Source organism: Eublepharis macularius, chromosome 12 (genome assembly GCF_028583425.1).
Source record: "Eublepharis macularius isolate TG4126 chromosome 12, MPM_Emac_v1.0, whole genome shotgun sequence".
Lineage (NCBI taxonomy): Eukaryota > Metazoa > Chordata > Lepidosauria > Squamata > Eublepharidae > Eublepharis > Eublepharis macularius.
Window position 1 is genome coordinate 14621318 of NC_072801.1, and position 18815 is coordinate 14640132.

An 18815-nucleotide genomic window follows, 5' to 3' on the forward strand; every position below is an offset into this window, starting at 1 on the left:
GGTTTTAATTAAGAAAAAACAACTCATACAGTTGTCCCAACTAATTAACATCTCTCTCTCTCTCTCTCTCTCTCTCTCTCTCTCTCTCTCTCTCTCTCTCTCACTCACTCACTCACTCACTCACTCACTCACTCAGGAGCCACGAATGAAAGTAAAGCAAGTTAAATCAAAGCAGTTTGCCCTTCTTTAGACCAGCAGCCCTGCTTGCAAGCTCTCTCTCTCTCTCTCTCTCTCTCTCTCTCTCTCTCTCTCTCTCTCTCTCTCTCTCTCACTCACTCACTCACTCAAGAGCCACAACTGAAAGTAAAGCAAGTTAAATCAAAGCAGCTTACTCTTCTTTAGAATGCCAGCCCCAGCAGCCTGGCTGCTGCCTCCGCTTCCTGCTGCTAAAGAGACGGGCAGCAGGGAGGCAGCCTTGAGAAAAAGGAATCACGTGGGCAGGGCCAAAACCCATGTGATCTCTGTTCAGAACGCCGTTCCAGGCGTTCCTCCTCCAAATGAACCCTGGAACTAGCGATCTGGTGACTTGGCTGTTGTGCCCACAGAGAGGGCTCTGCGTGCCAGCTGTGGCACGCGTGCCATAGGTTCGCCATCGCTGCTCTATACCCTTTTCATTGGCTTTCCAGATTTGCTGGTTGGCCACTGTGTGAGACAGGATGCTGGGCTGGGTGGCCCAGTGGTCTGATCCAGCAGAACTCTTCTTGTAGGCTCTTGTGTTTACTCCCTTAAGGCCAGGCTTGCACCTCCCAACTCTGCGTCATAGTGGCTCCCTGCAGTGCAACCGCATTGGGTCTCTGTAGAGTTTTTAGCAACTTCATACCACTCAAGTCTAGCACCTCCGCGCTGCTGCTTCTCCAGGCGGATTTTTCCTGCCATGGCCCATTCTTTATATAAAAAGCAACCTTTAATCAAGTGAGGTGTGTTTGATAGAGGTTGCACATGTAAATTTTAAGGATCTAGACTTTGTTTTAGTGAATTGGTTACACTTTGGTTTCACTGTGAACCACGCTGCTTTATGGAAGAGAAGCTTGCCGTCATTAAAATAACAACATTGGATTGACTGTTGTGCATATGGTGGCAAGACTTGGTTGCGGGTAGTGTGTACATGATGACTTGGTAAAATTCTGTAAGGTTATTAGAGGAAGTAGTCCTTGATCCCAGTTGCTAGCAGTCCTTTTCCTGTTAAGGTTAATAAAGTTCTAATTAGTGTACAGATTAAACATTGGGCAGACAGGAAAGGGAGGAACCAGCCGAGATCTTATTAGCACGGTGCTCCCGTCTCCTAAGGAATGTGTGATAAGGAAGAAAAAGTGCTGTCTGATCTCCATAAATTACATATGAAGTGTTGGAGTATACTTGCTGGCAACATAGCAGCCTGGTTCAAAATGTGCAACTTTTTCTCCTGAAACAGAATTTGATGTACCAGTTTTGACATGCCAGTGTCTCTTACTATTAATACAGCTCAAGTATTAATATAACTCAGGGTATAGTTTTGTGTTTTGGGCGCTGAATTGCTTTTGGCGTGGAAGTGGCTGATCACTTTTTGAGGAAGTGACAAATGATTTTGTCTTCATAACCAAGGAATATAATGCACAAAAGCTCCAACATACAGGTCTTTGCAATAATCAGAGTTTTCCCCAGTGGGGTATATTATGTTGATTCATTGCAGCGTAGAGATTAGAGGGTTGGTACCTGGTCACACGCTGTCAGCCTAACTTATCTTACAGAATTGCTGTGACAAAATGCAGACGGGAGAACTACATCTGCTGCCCTGAACTCCATAAAGGAAAAGGGGGATAAAAATGTCTGATCAACTGGGCAAACAGATTGGGTGGAAGAATGAATGCCATGGCAAAGTGATTCAGACCCAACAAGCCTTAAGTCAGCTTAAATCTAGTCAAACCTAGACTAAGGATATAAGTGCCCTGCCCACTGAACATCTTTTAAAAACCCCTGAAAATGGACAGGAATGGATGGGCATGTGCAGAACATAGAATCATAGAGTTGGAAGGGGCCATACAGACCATCTAGTCCAACCCCCTGCCCAGTGAAGGATCAGCCTTAAGCCTAACATCTTCAATTCAACTTTGAACATTTGAACAAAATGGTCGTCTTTCCCTCCCCGTCAGATTCAAAAATCCTGCTTGCAATTAGCATTCCAATACTGAACTTTTTTTAGGGGGGGGGGGGAATTATCTGTTTTTATCTTGAAGGGGAGAAAAGTATGAATTAAACAGAAGTATGAATTTAAAAAAATAACCAAACTTTCTAAAGTGGACTTGTTCAGTGCTACTTTACTTTCTGTGAAACATATTACAGAATTTTTGCTCAAGATGACATTGGAAGTTATGAACACTGAAGGTTAACCTGAAGCAGCATTTTTTTAACCTCTTGGCCTTTGGCAAATTGTGTGTTTAAGGCTACTAGTGTCCCCAGGTTTTTGTGTATCGATCACAGTTCCCTGTTGTTTCTGTTGCAGGAATTGACTATAAAACCACCACAATCCTCTTGGACGGCCGGAGAGTCAAACTGGAGCTGTGGTGAGTGTGTCTTGCTGCTATCTCCCTTATATTCAGTTTATCGCCGAATTTCCCTCTGATCTGAGAGGGGAAGAGCTGAGCTTCATGGAGGGAATAATGTGCCTGTTAACTGGAGTTAACGCTTTTCAGGTGATGAGAGGCGTGCGTACGCCCGCCCCATTTTCTTTTGTCATGTTTTGCCCAGAAACTGCATACTCCACATGCTATAATTAGATTTTCTTTTCCTCTTCTTCCATGACTTGGCTTCACAAGCAATTTCTCTTCTTCCCTGGCCAGCTCTTATATAGTCCTGTATCTGATTTTACAACCTGAAAGTAGTGGCTGTTGTGTTTGCTTGCGCAAACATGTATCTTTCAAAGAAGGAAATGGTTCCCACTCAGGACTCATTCTAAAGGGGTGCTGGTGTAATGGTTTGAGGCTTCATAGGAATGAATGGACTTTTGCGCAAGCATATGTAGGCGCTGGGGTCGCATGCTGTCAGGCATAACTTTCTGCCATGTCTGATGTGGTGAGCTTTTATTGAGCAGAAAAGCTGCCGTGGCAGAAGTTATATAAATTCCTGGTTGCGTATGTGAGTAGAGTACTCCATAAACTACACCCAGGCATCCTAAGGACAGAATTTCTTAGAATTAGACCTTTAGATGTATGCTAATGAGAACTGTGTTTTGAGTGTGTGTTACTGTGTAATGTTTAGGAACTCATAGTTCCTTTGGCTCCCTTGCGCAAAAGCCTGGGAAATTTAATACGGAGTGGTGAGGCTTCCAGCTGTTTGTTACGCACCCCTCCCGGGTCAGGAAGTGCAGCGGGGCCGAAGGCATCGGGATGTGCTCTGAGGCTAACCTGACTGCAGCTTCAGTAGACACTTGCTTAGGTCAGCACAGCTCTCGGCTCCACATCACAGATGTCTGGTGATGCCCCTTGGTGTGCTGCAACATCTAAATCAATTCGAAGGCATGCCTTAGACCCCCACACAAAGGCTCGGAGGCAGCTGGTGTCCTTAGCGCACCCTGCGTCTGTTTACTACAGAACATGTTGTACTCCTCATTGCATGGGGTGCCGTGGGCCTCTAGAGTAGCTGCTGCATGCTGGACCCAAATAAGCTTTCTCTCCGGCCGTAAGCAGGTGACCTCTTTTTGTTTTGTGTTTTGTAGTTTTCAAATCAGAAGAAAGAAAGAAAACACCAACTTATGACCTGTGTTCTAACAAATGTACTAGTCCACCTGCCCATGTAAATCGGTGCAAGTCATTTATGGCACATGGGGTGTGTGTTAGAATTTATTCTCAGCCGTTTTACACAAACCTCCACGTGCAAGTAATTCTCATCTAGGTGAAGGGTTCTTTATGAGATGCATTTTAGAAGCTGTATAAGCAAATGGCCTCAATATACTTCTTGCAAAATTGTAGACTTGGGCATGTAATAAACTCCTCGTGATAATGTTTGTTTGTTCAACTGAAGTGTTGTATTTGAAAAGGTGATAAACAGTTTGTGTTGATCGATGGTGATACGGGTGGGGAAATGAGGGGATGGGAACAGGGTCGTTAGGGGAGTGGAGGGAAACCTTCAAAACACCTTTCCTCTTTGCCCACCCCCTTCCCCAAATACCTTTTACTCATTCCAAAAAGAACAATGAGATCTTATATTCAATTTATTTCTTTGTTCCAGGGACACCTCTGGCCAAGGGAGGTTCTGCACCATTTTTCGGTCCTACTCCAGAGGAGCTCAGGTAAATACTGTACTCTATTTATATGCATGTATTCATTTCTATCCCTTTTCCCCACTGCTTGCCTGAGCTTATTGGTTTGTTTGTATCAAAATGCGTATGGATACGGTTGAAGGAGTTTTTCAGATTTTGAAGAGATAGCCAGCTGTTCTTACATGTGATGCTGACCTAGTAGGAGAATTTGTCTTACTTCCTAAGAAATATGAACAGTCCTTTTTCTTGTGCTTGCTACTCTGAGTTCTTAATGGTTTTTCCCCCCTTCAAGCTAAAAGTTCATGGCTGTTGTTGAATCCAAACTGTCCATTTAAAAAGAAAAGGTTTATCGGAGCAGCATAGCCAGACCATTCTTGTTAGGTAAAGGGGGACTGAAAAGCAATGGTGGCGTTTGACTCCCTGCTCCGAAGCCTGACAGATCCAGAATTCCAGCCGTGCTGTTCTGTACGGACCCCTGTCAGGTCTCAGAAGCAGTGGTAGATTCACAGCCACCTACAGCATGCTTCCGGAATGGCAGGCAGGTGTGCGCTCCAGTCCATGTGTCTTTTTTAACACAGGAGTCTGCTAGATGCAGAGTCAAACTATTGCTCCGTCTGGCTAAGTATTGTCCATTCTGCCTGGCTCTCTGGTCCTCAGACAAAAGAAGGCGTTTCATGTCACCTGGTGCACCTCCTTTTCATTGGAGAGGCCAAGGATTGAACCTGCAACTTTCTGCATGCCGAGGGGCGCTGAACCATCTCCGCGCAAGGCTTTGGCCTCTCCCCTGCTCAGCTGGGGGACTGGCAGCTGCCAAGAGTCTTGGTTCCATGTCAGAGCCGAATCCAAAGACTCTCACATCCAGGCTTGGCACAGGCTCTCACTACTTGTGCCGCTGTGCCGAAAGTTGCCCTCGCCCCCCTGTTGTAGCTCTCCAGAGTCTCTGTATGAGTATCTTGCCATACTACAAGGGAAGGTTAATCAGGTGGCAATCCCACTGGTGCATCTGATGTGAACAATTAAGGAGTGAACCTGCTCAAGGACTCTCGCCTTCAGACTGGTGAACTCTTGTCTTGGTGTTTCCACTCTATGCTGTACTGGCCAGTTGCAGACATCTCTGTTGTGGAGTTGAGAGGGTGGGTGGGCGAGTCTGCCCTTCCCCAGCAGACTCCTCCCCCACCTGTAACGGACGCCTTCCACACGCACCATTCCGTGAAGCTGGATGGCTGCAAGAACCCTGTTGTTTGGATGGAGACATTCTGGAAGGATCCCTTTGCCAGTAAGCCACCTTTACTGGTTTATTTTGAAACCTGAAAATAATTTCTTCTATTCCGTGCAGGGCATCCTCTTGGTATATGACATTACCAATCGCTGGTCCTTTGACGGCATAGATCGATGGATCAAAGAGATAGATGAGGTAAGAACAGGAAAATGTGCACTAGGTTGTCTTGAGCCATTTGAGTGTTGCACGTTTAGCTCAGTGGGAACTACAATCTTGGGCTTGTCTGTGTACTTATAAATCTGGTTTGGCACACATGGAACATTTTGGTAGGGTAACGTTGTATTGTTGAAGTAGCGCTCAGCAGCCAGATGCTCTTCCTGCCTGCTTCTGTCTTGTAACTCAGCACTGAGCAGGAGGTGGCTTAATGGTGGCTGGGATTAGGTATGAACATGTTTATACATAATGGGATGGGCAACACCACCCCTTGGAGATGAAGAAGAGTCTGCGGTTCCTGTTTGGGGGAATAGAAGCCCCTCCTCTTTAAAACCCTCTTCTCAGTGAGGTTGTCTGGGCTGGACCAGACTACAGACAACAATGTGTCAGCAATATGTCAAGGTCAGCCCATGTCCAGACACCGTTCTACATTGGGCAGTATCCGGGACCTGCTTCTTTTCTCAAGGGGACCAATATGCGCAGACTGCACGGCCTTTATTTGCCCCACACTGGTCTGTGTTAATCACAGAACCAGTGAGCAACTTGACAACCACTGGGTCTGTGTGGATAAGAAAAGTTGAATGACCAGATTCTATTTCCAAACTAGGAGGCAGTCTTTAGAAAGTGACCATGGGCTTATGTGGAATTGCAGGTGTTCTTCAGTATGTGTTTTTCTTTCCTTTTATAAAAGCATGCTCCAGGTGTGCCCCGCATTTTGGTTGGCAACAGGCTTCACCTGGCTTTCAAGCGGCAGGTACCAACAGAGCAGGCCCGATCCTACGCAGAGAAAAACTGCATGACTTTCTTCGAGGTCAGCCCATTGTGCAACTTCAATGTGATCGAGTCCTTTACAGAGCTGTCTCGCATTGTGCTGATGAGGCATGGCATGGAAAAGATCTGGAGGCCCAACAGAGGTAAGCAAGCACTCATTCTCACTGGTTGTTCCGAAAGCACACATGGAAGCCGTTGTTAACACTTCTTGCATTTGGAGATCATGGCATGTGCCAAACAGGATACAGAGGTTCAATTTGAGTGTGGATTGTTGTCACTCTGGTTAATTGTTGAGACTGGAAGTCAGCTCGAGCAATCATTCAGACACTAGTTAGATTGCCTAGTCAGTGAGAGAGCCAGGTCAGAGATGGTAGAGGCCTGCACAGACCAAGTTTCCTGTCCTTGCCCTGAGATGCAGCTGTCCTTTGCTGCCAGAAGAGGGCACATTAGGCTTGCTATAGGAGCAGTGTAGTTGCTGGCACTTGCTCTTGGCCTCCTTGGTCATAAGAACGAGAGAATCAACTCCTTAGACTAACCCTATATGTGAGGCTGATACTTGCTAGATTTCCCTCTTGCCCCAGTCTAGTGGGGCAGTCTAGTAAAAGATTATGTAAAATTCTATTGGTCCTACCGCCATTGAAAAAAAATTATAGTTGCTTCCTCGATAATCTTCCTAATCTCCTGCTGGCTTTTGGCCATACTGCTTGTTTCTGCACCACGGGAAAGATGGTGAAGATAGTCTGTTGCTGTCTCTACGTGAAGATGGGGTAGCTGGTCAGCTTCAGGAGCATACAGAGCTGGGTCTTTACCCAATTAGGTATCAGCCTTCAGGAGTTTGCAGGAGAACTCTGTGTCTTGTGCAGTCGAGTGAGGGATTTTACCTGAATGAAGCTTATCTTAACAGAGCTGAGCCTTGAAGTATCAGTCTCCTCCCCCTGTGGCCTCATCAAAGCAAACATGCCCCACCTTCCCCCTCAGCAGTTATGCCTTACAGAGCAGATGTTCTGTGCTTTTGCTTAAAAAGAAGCAGAGGACCTTGGGTTCTCAGAGGCGTGAGCCAGTTTTATTCCATAAGGTCTCAGTCCAGCTGTGGGAAGGGGTCAGAGATCAGGGCTTATGCTCTTGCCCAACTGGAGTGTGGTCTGTTCCAAGGCACCCCAGTGTGCCGGCTCACCTCCAGACCAGGCCTGTCCTTTCATTGAATTTTTAGTCCGAGAAGTTCTCTTGTGATTTGCAGTCTCGAGGACTTTGTCTTGAAGGGCATTGATATGCAGTTTATTTTCTGCAGATAAGATTTGGCCAGCCAGCCGGCCTTCGTTCCTGCCAGCCAGTAGAGGGGAAACATAAATTATTGTGACAAGGGCCCCAGAAAAAAGCCTGTATGACACAGTACCGTATGAAACAGAATGAAATTTTGGGTTTGTTCTTATCTCTGAAACTCTAGCAAGCAGGACACTTTTTCTCGTCCTCAGTTCTCCATCTATGTAATGGGGAGATAGAGGTCTGTTTCCTACTGGGATGTGTAATGAATGCTGAAGTTCATGTGCGGAGACTTGGCAGAGGCATTTATGCTGAAGTCAGACAGTGGCTTCTTGGTTCTTCTCTTCATGCACACTTACCTTTGTGCGGTGTTGTAGGTTTCTAGAGTTGTACATACTAGCTGTCTCGAAAACAAGTTTTTAAGTCCTGTAGTCACCAAACTCACATTTGAGAAAAAATGACTGGAGCTAGCTTGACCATATAGGACAAACCGAGCAGCTGGTTTTGGCGGTGTGGTTCTAGGAGTCTCTATGGAAGTGGAATTGGCACACATCCAAGGTTTCTTGCATTTTTGGCACCCGGCACCAAACTCCGGGTGCATCCTCCGAGTTCTTTGTGGCATCAGCATGGGTGAGCTCTGTGGGACTATTTCACATCCTGCACCTGGACTGCTGTAGCAAGGAGTCTGTGGCAAATGGAAGGACGTGTGTGAAATTAAGAGAGTCTGATGTCGGTATTTTGAAATACTTGTCCAAACCAGTTCTGGGAGGATTGTCATTTTTCTTGACTTAATCATAATTAAGATGCGAAATTCACTGCCATTGGAAATGGAAGTAAAGATGGGCACAAGCATGGATGGTTTTAAAAAGGGGTTAGACAGATTCATGGAGGCCATCAGTGGCTGCTGTCCACAGTGACCAAAAGGAACCTCCACATTTGGGGGCAGCTCCAGGGGAAGGCCTCGGCCTCTGTGCCCTGTTGTTGGCAGAGTAAGCGGTTTGCCACTTGTGAGCCAGGATGCTGGACTCGATGGACCGCTGTTCGGATCCAGCAGGGTTCTTCTTATGTTCTTATGTCATGGCAATCGATGGCCCCCACAGGAATGAGCTTCCAGTCGCTCATGCTCTTTTCTGTGGGAAAAGTGGCACAAAACTGAGTTGATGCTGCATTATCTTAAAACCTTGCTGCTTATTGGGTTTGTTACGTTGACAGTTCTTCAGTGTGATTACAAAGGCTGGGAATATCACAGCCTTTAATAATTAGATGCTGTAACTTGAAATTTTGGGTTCTGGTCTTACAGATTTGGTATAGGAATCTATCCTCAGCCAACTGATAATCTCTGGGTTAGCAGTTTTACTTGCCTTCTAATGGTGTGCTTTTCTGTCTCTTCACCCCACCTCCAGTGTTCAGCTTGCAAGATCTCTGCTGCCGCGCCATCGTCTCCTGCACTCCCGTCCACCTGATCGACAAGCTGCCCCTTCCTGTCACCATCAAGAGCCACCTGAAGTCCTTCTCCATGGCCAACGGCATGAATGCTGTCATGATGCACGGCCGCTCATATTCCGTGGCCAGCAGTGGAGGTGGGAGCAGCAGCAAAGGCAACAGCCTCAAGCGCTCCAAGTCGATCCGCCCACCCCAGAGCCCACCGCAGAACTGCTCACGTAACAACTGCAAGATCTCTTAGCGAGCCAGGGGGTGTCTCCCGCTGAACTCATGTCGACACCTGCTTGCCAGCGTGCGGACTTTCACACCCCGGACCTTGTTCCGGCAGAATCCTTTCCCAACATGGCTCTGGCGGCAGCACCTATGGGACTGGCCAAGAGCTTGTGCCCTGGTGTTCAGTTGACGCCATGTTGTGGCGAGGGCAAGGCTGTGCTAAGCCAACCTTCCTTCATCCTGATTGGGGGAATGACTGTGCTGGAGTGTGTGGAGGGGTGATTCTTCTTCCTCTGACTTGGGGGAGGGTGGGGAGGGGTAAGATGACTTTGTGCTGCAACTTTAACGTTTGGGCTCCCAAGCAGAATTGCTGGTGCTACGGTGAACCTTGAAGCAAACCAAGTAGCCATGATCTGAAAATTCAACCGGATGGAGTCCTGTGTTTATCCAACGGACTGTGGCTGGCTGGAAGTCCATAGTATGCAGGCCGCTTGACATTTTCACCTATTTATAGAAAAATTATATATCTCACTACTGTTTTTAAAGGGGTTTTCTTTTTCCTTTCCTTTTTTGTTTTACAGAGGCCATCAGGGAAAATTTGTATGCAGCCTTGTAAACAGAAGTGCTGAGCTTTGAATCCTGGGGCGGGTGGGGTGGTTCACAGAAGGGGGGAGGTAACTGGCAGAGGTCAAGCGGCAGAATGATCAAATGCTCCAAGAATTGTATCAGAGGCACAAGGTTGGTCTTGCAATCATTGTTTTAAAAAAATTGTTGTTCCTTATGTGAAAGGAAGGAGGGATTAGTTTCTGTCATTCTCCAGCTTAATTTTCCAGATGCTCTGGCTGAGGCAGGGATGGATAGCAAGGAGGCTCTGAATGACGTTGCCAGGTCGACGTGGGAGGAGGGAGCTCTGGCCACATCTGGGGCTTGTTAATGGCTGATAAAGGGGTTGCTCCGGAGACCGTCTTGCCCTCCAGAGCCTCTTGAGGAAAGGCTTGGCTGCCAAAGATACCTAAGACTGAAAGTTGTGGCTTGGGGCCGTGGGGAGGGGGAGGTAACTTGTGCCACCAAATGCTGATTTTTAATGGTTTGACACAGGGGAGATGTCGGGCTCCCCAACAAAATCACTTGTGCTGCACGTTCTCTGGCTGAACGGAATTAATTCCATGTGCCATTTCCTTTTGCTTAGTAGCCAGCAATTTGCTTTGTGGCTCTCTGAATCTGTCTGTCTTGCTCAGCTGCCGTATTTATACGAGTTCCCTAGGCTTGCAGGATAGAGAGGAGCTGGGGGTGGGGACAGCCAAGAGAAACCCAGGATTTTCCGGCTTCCCAATAACTCTTTTCTGTTGAAGGAAGCTGTTTCTGAGTGTTGTGAGACTCTGTAGTTTGTGTGTGTGAGACGGAGAATGAGCAGGATTCTTGGCCTGGGAAGGCAGTGCTAGGCAATAGAATGGATTGGGATATCAAACCCAGAACAGAGGTGGGCCTCTTTACTTTTGTAAACCAGGAGGTTTGTTGGATGCTGAGTCGAAAATCTCCACCCTCGGTGCCCTTTTGGTTCAGTTGGATACTCTAGTTGTGGCTCTCGTATTCTCTTTTCTGCTAGATTGTGGAGGCTCTTAGAGTTGCCTGGCTTTGGAGAGGTGCTTGACCTCTGGCTGGAGTTGCTAATAGCACCTTAGTGGCCATCCAACATCTGGGAAGTTAGTGAGAAAAGCTAGCTAGATTGGGTGGGGGGCTTTAGGCACTTAACTGGTGACCTTGTAGCCCATGAAAGGTGTTTTGGGGTCTTTGATGTCTCCACCCCATTGCCTTTTCCCTGTCCCCTTGAACTAGGCGAACATCTCTTCCTGGGTGCCCCCCCCCAGCCAGGATTGGCTGCCTTTGGCTGTGTCACAGATCAGGATGGGTGGCATGATGCTGCCGGATGCTCATCCTGCTGCTGACCACCCATTTTGCTTGAGCGCCTTGATGGGAGTCTGGCTGGCAAGGCTTGTGGCGTATCGACCTCTCCAAGATCACTTGGCATGAAAGGCGAGCCGCTGAGCCTCCCCGCTGGCCTGAGCTCAAACAAACCAACGGGGAGATAGGTCAAGGGCAGGGGAAAGCCTTTAGCGGCATCTCCATCAGGCTGGGAACAAAGCTGGAGCCAAATCCAGGGCGAGTGGTGTGGAAGCTTAGAGATTTACGGGGCATGTCCGCACCAGCCACCTGTTACTGCTTGCTGAAAATGGAGTGGGAGACGACCACTGACTCAATGGCCTGGCATTCTGGGGATGTGCGCCGAACAGGTGATCTCCAGGCAGCCCATCTTTCCACTCCAGATTTTAAAATAGACACTTCCCAAAACAGCTATAGAATGTGCATTGTTTTCTCTAAAGAATTACAGGGAGCCCCCCGTCTTGCCTGGTAGGCTATAAATCCTCTCATCATATTGTTTCTGCAGCATTTGAATATAGTTTTGTACATACTTGGCTGGAAGGAGGTGGCGGTGGGTCCTTTTTCTTACAGCAGGTTTGAAGATGCTGTGCGTCACAAAGCCATGTTCGATTTACCTGTGTTTTCTGTCCAGCTGCCGCCTCCTCCTTTAATTGTACGTGTGTACTTATCAGCCTCACCTGAAAATGCCTCTGAATATTTCTTCCTGCTCCTTTATTTTCAAATGGTGGCAAACGCGTATGCTTGGAATGAGATTCTCTGGAATGTCTGCGAATTGCAGCAGAACTCTCTTACCCCTTTATTTTTATTTGCTTAATATTCAACTTTGAAAATGTGATCCGATATCAAACACTAGAATCTAGCTGCTCTCCGACACTTGTACCATTCCTCTGATTTAATTCCTTTGTACAGTAAATGTCGTCGTTCAACTGATACGGTTTTTATATAAATTAAAAAAAATCTTGTTTTAAAAAACAATTTGGTGAGCTATGAAAGTTTGTTAGTGAGAAACGAGCAGTTCAGGAGACTGTCCCTGAAGGGCGGTGAGAGGGCAGAGGAGGAAGAGGAGGAGGAATAGAAGCTTGGCAGGCTGGATTTTAGGGGATTAAAGGGGCTGGTGGTGGTGGGATATTCCCAGGAGGGGCTGTGGAAAGCCCTTTGCTAACTGCCTCCTTTGAAAGGAACAGGAGTTTGGCCCTGGATTGGAGGGAGGGGGGGGGGGTTGAAGAGGAATGCTTTCTTCACACTCTTGGGAAGGCTCGTTATAGGTTGTGCCCGGAAAGTCAAAGCTCTGTGCTGAGATGACTTGAATTCTGCACCCAAAATATGCCGCATGGTTGAAAACTGGCTCCCTCAGATGTCTGTCTCTCATTTTTTTTAAAACCACTTAGTAAAATGTGAACATAAGAACCAACGTACCGTGTACCAAACTTTTGGGCTTAAACGCTTTATACAAATGGACAATCCAGGGGTTGCTGAGGCTCATTTCCATAAGGCAAGAGTTTGCCTTCAAGGAAAACATCTCTTCGGAGTGTCTTTTTGAATGAGCAAAAAGTTTAGAGCAGAGCAGACTCAGCGAGCCCTTCTGGACAGGAGGGGTACCATGCGTTTTTGAAGCTGGGGCTTTTTAAAATGAAAGTTGTACTTGTATTGGTGAGAGGGGATTGTGAGGGAAGTGGGAAAGAGCAGGTCTAGGAAGAACAGACCAAAGGAAATAAAGACCCAGGCGCTGTGCCCTTTTGCGAACATCTTTATAGAGATGAGCTTAAAAGTCCTCCCAAATGTTTCCACTCTCTCTCTCTCTCTCTCTCTCTCCATTTTTGAACCAGTTGATTGTTGCTGCTGCGATTCCTTTAAAGAAACACTTTTCTGTCTTGTCTCTGACATGCGCATTAAACTGGTTTAATAAGGCCTCAAAAATTCACTCACAGCTCTACCTCTTGTCATTTTTGAAAGATTATGTTTGTGGCTTGCTTCCAAAATAGGAAGATAGCAGGAAGCAAGAGCCCTTCTTATTTGATCCTTTTTCCGTGGGTCAATTAGAACAGAAGTATTCCTTGTGAAACACGATTGACCGGCAATATACGCTTTAGCCAGAGCGCAGAACATTTTCCCTCCAAAGGCAGCTTGCGCTTGGTCTCAGGAAATACTGTGCTATCTGATACTCTCTTCTTTCTCTCTCCTCAGGAGCAGGGGAAGAGGTGCTGTGACTATCTCCTCTGTACAGGCCCCATTGTGCGTTGCTCTGAGGTAGGAAAGGATGGGTAAGAACAGGAGGAGGACATCGATGGCTATTGCATAAACCCCTGCCCCTCTTGTATGTGATTTCTGAACGAGGCAAAATAAGCAAATGTGCATTAATGCTCCTGTGGCTGATGGAGGAAATGCTTCATGCCGTCTCACCCCGAGGAGCCTATTCAAAGGAGTTCTGTGATTTCAGGTGGGATTGGGAAACAAACAGCAGGAGGCGGTGATGTGGTCTGGGGCGGAGTGTTGCCTTTCAGTGCAGATGTCCTCGTATGGAAAGAGGAGTGACTGGGCTGGGGAGGGGAAATGGAGCGGTCAGATCTGTGTGACCCGTTCCTGAACTCCTTCGTGGGCCCCGTGCTCCTCAGCGCAACTACAGATTCCCATGTTTATGTATTCTCTTTCAACTGGTCCGCCTGATCAGTGGGTTAAAAAATGGGCAGTTCCATGTCCCATCCTGAGTATCCGTTCGATATGGGGCAGTTGTTGTTTTGCCAGCTATGTGCCAGTATCTGTAAGGGGGATCATTTGACAATTAGCTTGGTCGAGGTACCCCGGGTTAGTACACGCTTGATACTGTGTCTCCTCAAAGAAGGGCAAAACGTTTCATGCCTGGATGATAATTGATGCCAAAATGTTAGGCAGTGAGGGGTGAAGAATGAGGCCCTAGTTCATATATTGAGGAGAATGTGGACAGATTCTGGCGTGCTTGCGTGTCGTTTCCATGTGGTGACTCTTTTGTAGTTGTTGAGTTGAAAGCCTTGAAATTTTGTAGTGCTTCATGCTACGCTCATGTTGGCCTTGGCTGCAAACAGACTGGTATGGAAGACAGCAACAGGAACTTTGTATGTTCTTACATCGGACAGAGTGTGGTATCCCATAACACTGTACAAGGATAAGAGGAGGTGCAGCGCTGCAGTTTTCTTCTCAATCAGACAGAAGTCCAGTGGAACCTTAGAAGCTGATGAACTCTGATTATGTTTTGTGTACTCTGTATTGTAATAACTCCTGTAGTGCAAAATCTTACTGTTCCTTTGACCCTGTTATCCCCTCTCCTTTCTGTACCCCTCTTTGTTCCGAAAAGAAAAAAAGTCCAGTGGCACCTTAGAGAATAACAATGTTTATTTCAGCACAAGCTTCCGTGAGTCAGGGTTCATTGATCAGATGCTATGAAGAGGAAATAATTTTGTAGATTTTTAGAAGGAAAATTAGGAGGGGGAGGGAGGAAAATGGGGCAGAGAGAGGCTTGGTGAGAATCTTGTCATAAATCTTTCAGGTCTGAATATCTGTGCAAGCTGACGTATCTAAGGGATGATGAGAGAGGTCAGAGGTCCCAGCAGATAAACAACATATAATAAAGTAGGATAAATGCAACTAAATCATAAGCATAAGAAGCATAAGATGAATTGACATCAGTAAAAAGTTACACTGCGATGCAGCATGTCAAGGTGAGAGAATTAAAGTTTCTTAAAAATGGACTCTGTTGAGCTATTAGAAAGTGTAATGGAAAGGAAATCCAAGTCTCTGTTTAAGCCAGGATGAGGCACAGTGTTTTAATTTCTTGATGAGCTCTAGTTCAGCACTTTCACATTATATATTCCCTTTGGGGTGTTCTTGTGTTTGTTTTGCAGAATAGCAACTTTCAGATCTGCAACAAGATGTCTAGGAAGATTAAAGTTTCCCTTCCGGTTTCTGAATGTTGTGATTTCCTGTGTTGCATTTGTGTTCATTGATTCACACAGGGACCATCCCTGTTTGTCAAGCGTCGATAGTAGAAAGGCATTTTTGCCACATGATGGCATGTATTCAATTGGATGGTATGCCAAGCGGATGAGCCCAGGATGGTGTAAGGTCCCATCACAGTATACGAGGGGACAAAGTTGGCCTCTAGGTCTGCCACGGGGTTCGGTTCCTGGGTGTGTGTGTGTCTGTTGAGAGGCCTTGCTTCTTGCCCTATCATTTACCTGCAGACAGAGCAATGTGCTTGGAACATATCTGTGCCGGGTGGATGTCTGTGCAATTCTAGCCTGTCGTGTGTCGATTCCTCCAAGGAGGGCAGGCATCCTGGGTCAAAGGGTCACGGCTGAGGTCTTTAGAGCGCACTCAGATCAAACGCCAGAGAGGATAACTTCCTGCAGTTTGGGCCTCTCTTTTCCAACCTGGTCTGTGTTAGACACAAAGGTCGCCCGCTCCCCCCTCGATCCTGCATTCTCGCTTTTGATCTCTGTGGCATGGGTGTGAGACATCTAAGCGTGGTGTGTGAAATACACTGGCCCAGCAAGGGGGTCAGGAATTTCTTTTTCTTTCTCTTTTTCTCTTTTTCTCTTTTTCTCTTTTTCTCTTTTTCTCTTTTTCTCTTTTTCTCTTTTTCTCTTTTTCTTTCTTTCTTTCTTTCTTTCTTTCTTTCTTTCTTTCTTTCTTTCTTTCTTTCTTTCTCAACATTTATCATCTTTTCTGTTAACCCCGAAAATATTTGTGCCCTGCTTGTACATCCACTTGGCCTCACAGCTGATGGGCGAGAGAGCTGTAGAAAGTGGAATGCTACTAATGCTAGCGGGGAAGTGGACCAGGAGCAAATTGCCAGAGCTTTGCACCCATCTCGTCCTTCTGCTTTTTATGTAGATCTCTGGGATGGTATCAGCTCTGTGGAAATGTGAGTCTCTTTCTCCCCCTTTCCACGGTCACTCCCTTTTATGGTAAAATTGTAACCGTGTCCATTAAGATGCGCAGAGCCTTGTTAACAGAGTGGGATTATAAATCTAAATTGGTAAAATTGTCTTCGTTCCTGAGAGTTCTGGCTGTTTGGCTGAATGCTCCTAGTGCTTCCCCACTCTTCATTTCTGAAATAGGAGGGCTAGATATACAACATGAGGGCTACATGTCCCTGTCTGACAAAGAGAGCTTGACTCTGGAAAGCTTATACCCTGAAAAAACTTTTGGGTCTTTCAGTTGCTATTGGTCTCGAACCTGGCTCATCTAGATTTACAAAACAGCAGAATGAAGTGACAGAGTGCCAAGACGTTTTTCTCCCATGTAAAAAGTCCCCTGCAATCAGAAAGCAAGCCTCTTGGGGAGAAATCTTCTTGTACTAGTTTTCTATTGGCACGTGTAGGGTCTCTGTATGTGTTTTGTGGCACAATATTAATGCCTGAGGGACATTCCTCTTGATTGGTTTTCTTTGGGAGGGGTCAGGTCCTTTCCTAGCATTGCTTTGATTGAGAAGCTGCCACTACAGTATGGTACAGTATGGCTAAGCCCACTCCCCAGAGACACACACGTTGTATGAGAAAGAGATCTTATCAAGGTAGCTCACTTTCAAGCAACCCCCCCCCCCAGCAACACTATTTAAGAGGCGTGACTTCCTGCATGAATCCCCAAATAGCCCCTGCCTGATGGGGCTTGTGTGGTTTGCAGTTGGCTCCCACCTTGAAATGGCCATCAAGACTGGAGGAACAGGTATGCTGCAAGCCACCCTGAGGTGCAGGCAACATGCCACAGGTGGAAATAAATGTGGCTCTTTTGGCTGATGGCAACTGCAAATGTTGCTCTCTGTGAGCCGTGCAGCGAGTCCCGCTCTTAAGTCGATTCTCTCTTATGTATAAACTGACCCTTCCCAGCCTGTTTTATCAGTTAAAGGTTAAGTGTTGTCTCTTGACTACCACTTCCTGGGAGGTGTCATATGATGGATAGCTCCCTCCAAAGAATTGATACCGATCCATAAAAATCACTTAGTATCCTTCTCCCTTGCCACGCTTGATTTCTAAGGGCAGGTGGACATGCAAGTGCTTCCCTGCAGATGGAAATGGTATGGCCCAGGCACACATTAGTCCTCTCAGTGAGACTTAAGCCTGGAGGGCCAGGTTCTTTAGAAGGGTGCGCAGGTGTGCTCAACTGAACCGAGCAAGGAATACATTTGTTGGCTGGTTTGGTTGCTTTCGTGCTGGTGGTTTTAGCACATGAAGCCTGTTCCTAAAGGAAGCATTTGAAGAGAAGTTTTCATCCTAGAAAGGAATACAAAGAAATATATCAAGAAATGGTTATGCTAGGGCATTTCCTATCCCATATAATTGCTATTACTGCTGTATAGTTAATTGTATTTAGATTCCATCAGTTTAAATCTACCCCAGTTCTAGTTACTATATATTGTTACAGGTTTGTTGGTAGTTTAAACTGTTATGTTTTTTATTGTTGGGGAAAAAAATTAAATAACTTTTTAAAAAAAATGTGAAAGGAAATTGGAGGGAGAAAATCTGTGACCGCTGTTCAAGAAGGCCGTCTGTGGATAAGTTCTCAATAGTGATGTAATCTGAATGATAATATTTGATGGCCTGGCACTGCGAGGCCTTCCAATCCTGGGCAAAGGCTTTCTTATCTTAGCACAGAAACCCAAACAGGCACGTGCAGTTCCCCACTGGGAGTCACTTTTAAGCACTTTGAAACCTTATGATAGCGAGACGCTAAGCGACTGGAGCGAATCTGGGAGAGACTTGGGGAGGGAGGCATCTGCCTAGTCCAAAGTAGCTCAGATAGATTTTGATAGTAAGGCATAAAACTCCAGTGAAGAGCGCCCCCTCCTCTGAATTCATAGGAAATAGCGGTCCATTGGGAAGTCCTGTTGGTCCAGGTCTAGTGAAGCTTTAGCGCCTCTAAACGTCAGTGGGGTTCGTAGTTGTACTTTTCACCGTCCGGGGCTCATTCTAAGCAGAGCACAATGCCTAGCTTGTTCTTCTGCTTGGGATGGCAGAAAGGAGAGCAAGACCTTTCCCAGAGCTGCCTCAGCCTCCAGCTGTGGTGAAAGGCCCAGGGACACCAGTGGACCGGAAGGCTGGCAGCCCTTCTTGAATGGCACGGAAGAGCTGCCACCCAAGGCAGTGCCCGGCATAGAATATAGCAAATGTATAAGGTTTGAACAGACGGGATGGTAAGTCACATCAGGTTCAGTGATTGTAGTTTCCCAAAGTATTATTATTGGGCTGTGAGCGACCACTGAAAAGGTCCTCTTGCTCACAGCCTCCAGGCTAGTTTCCGCTGGCCATGGAGCAGGAGCGGGTTTGTACAACCACAGTCCAAGGAAGAGAATCAGACGCGAGTCCTTTATGGGTACTCATGGGTACATTGACAGTAGTTGAATACAATCCGGCGGGGGGAGATTCATGAGCAGATTTTACCAGTATTTTTGAAAGGAAAAGAAAAGCCATGATGGTGGGGGGAAAGGCTTAATGTTGCCATCATGCGCCATTTCACCCCTGATGCTTTCATACCTTCTCTCTGGCTTGT

The 18815-nt window shown here is 46.5% G+C and overlaps 1 protein-coding gene across 1 annotated transcript in view; it reads left to right on the plus strand.

Moving 5' to 3' along the window:
* The window catches only part of RAB40C (RAB40C, member RAS oncogene family), a 37650-nt gene extending 25390 nt beyond the window's left edge, over positions 1–12260 (plus strand). The window contains exons 3-7 of the mRNA XM_054995300.1: positions 2480–2540; positions 4204–4264; positions 5571–5648; positions 6358–6580; positions 9101–12260. Of these exons, the coding sequence (XP_054851275.1) occupies positions 2480–2540; positions 4204–4264; positions 5571–5648; positions 6358–6580; positions 9101–9381 (704 nt within the window). The 3' untranslated portion in view covers positions 9382–12260. The remainder of the gene's footprint in view (positions 1–2479; positions 2541–4203; positions 4265–5570; positions 5649–6357; positions 6581–9100) is intronic.
* Positions 12261–18815: the final 6555 nt, after the last annotated feature.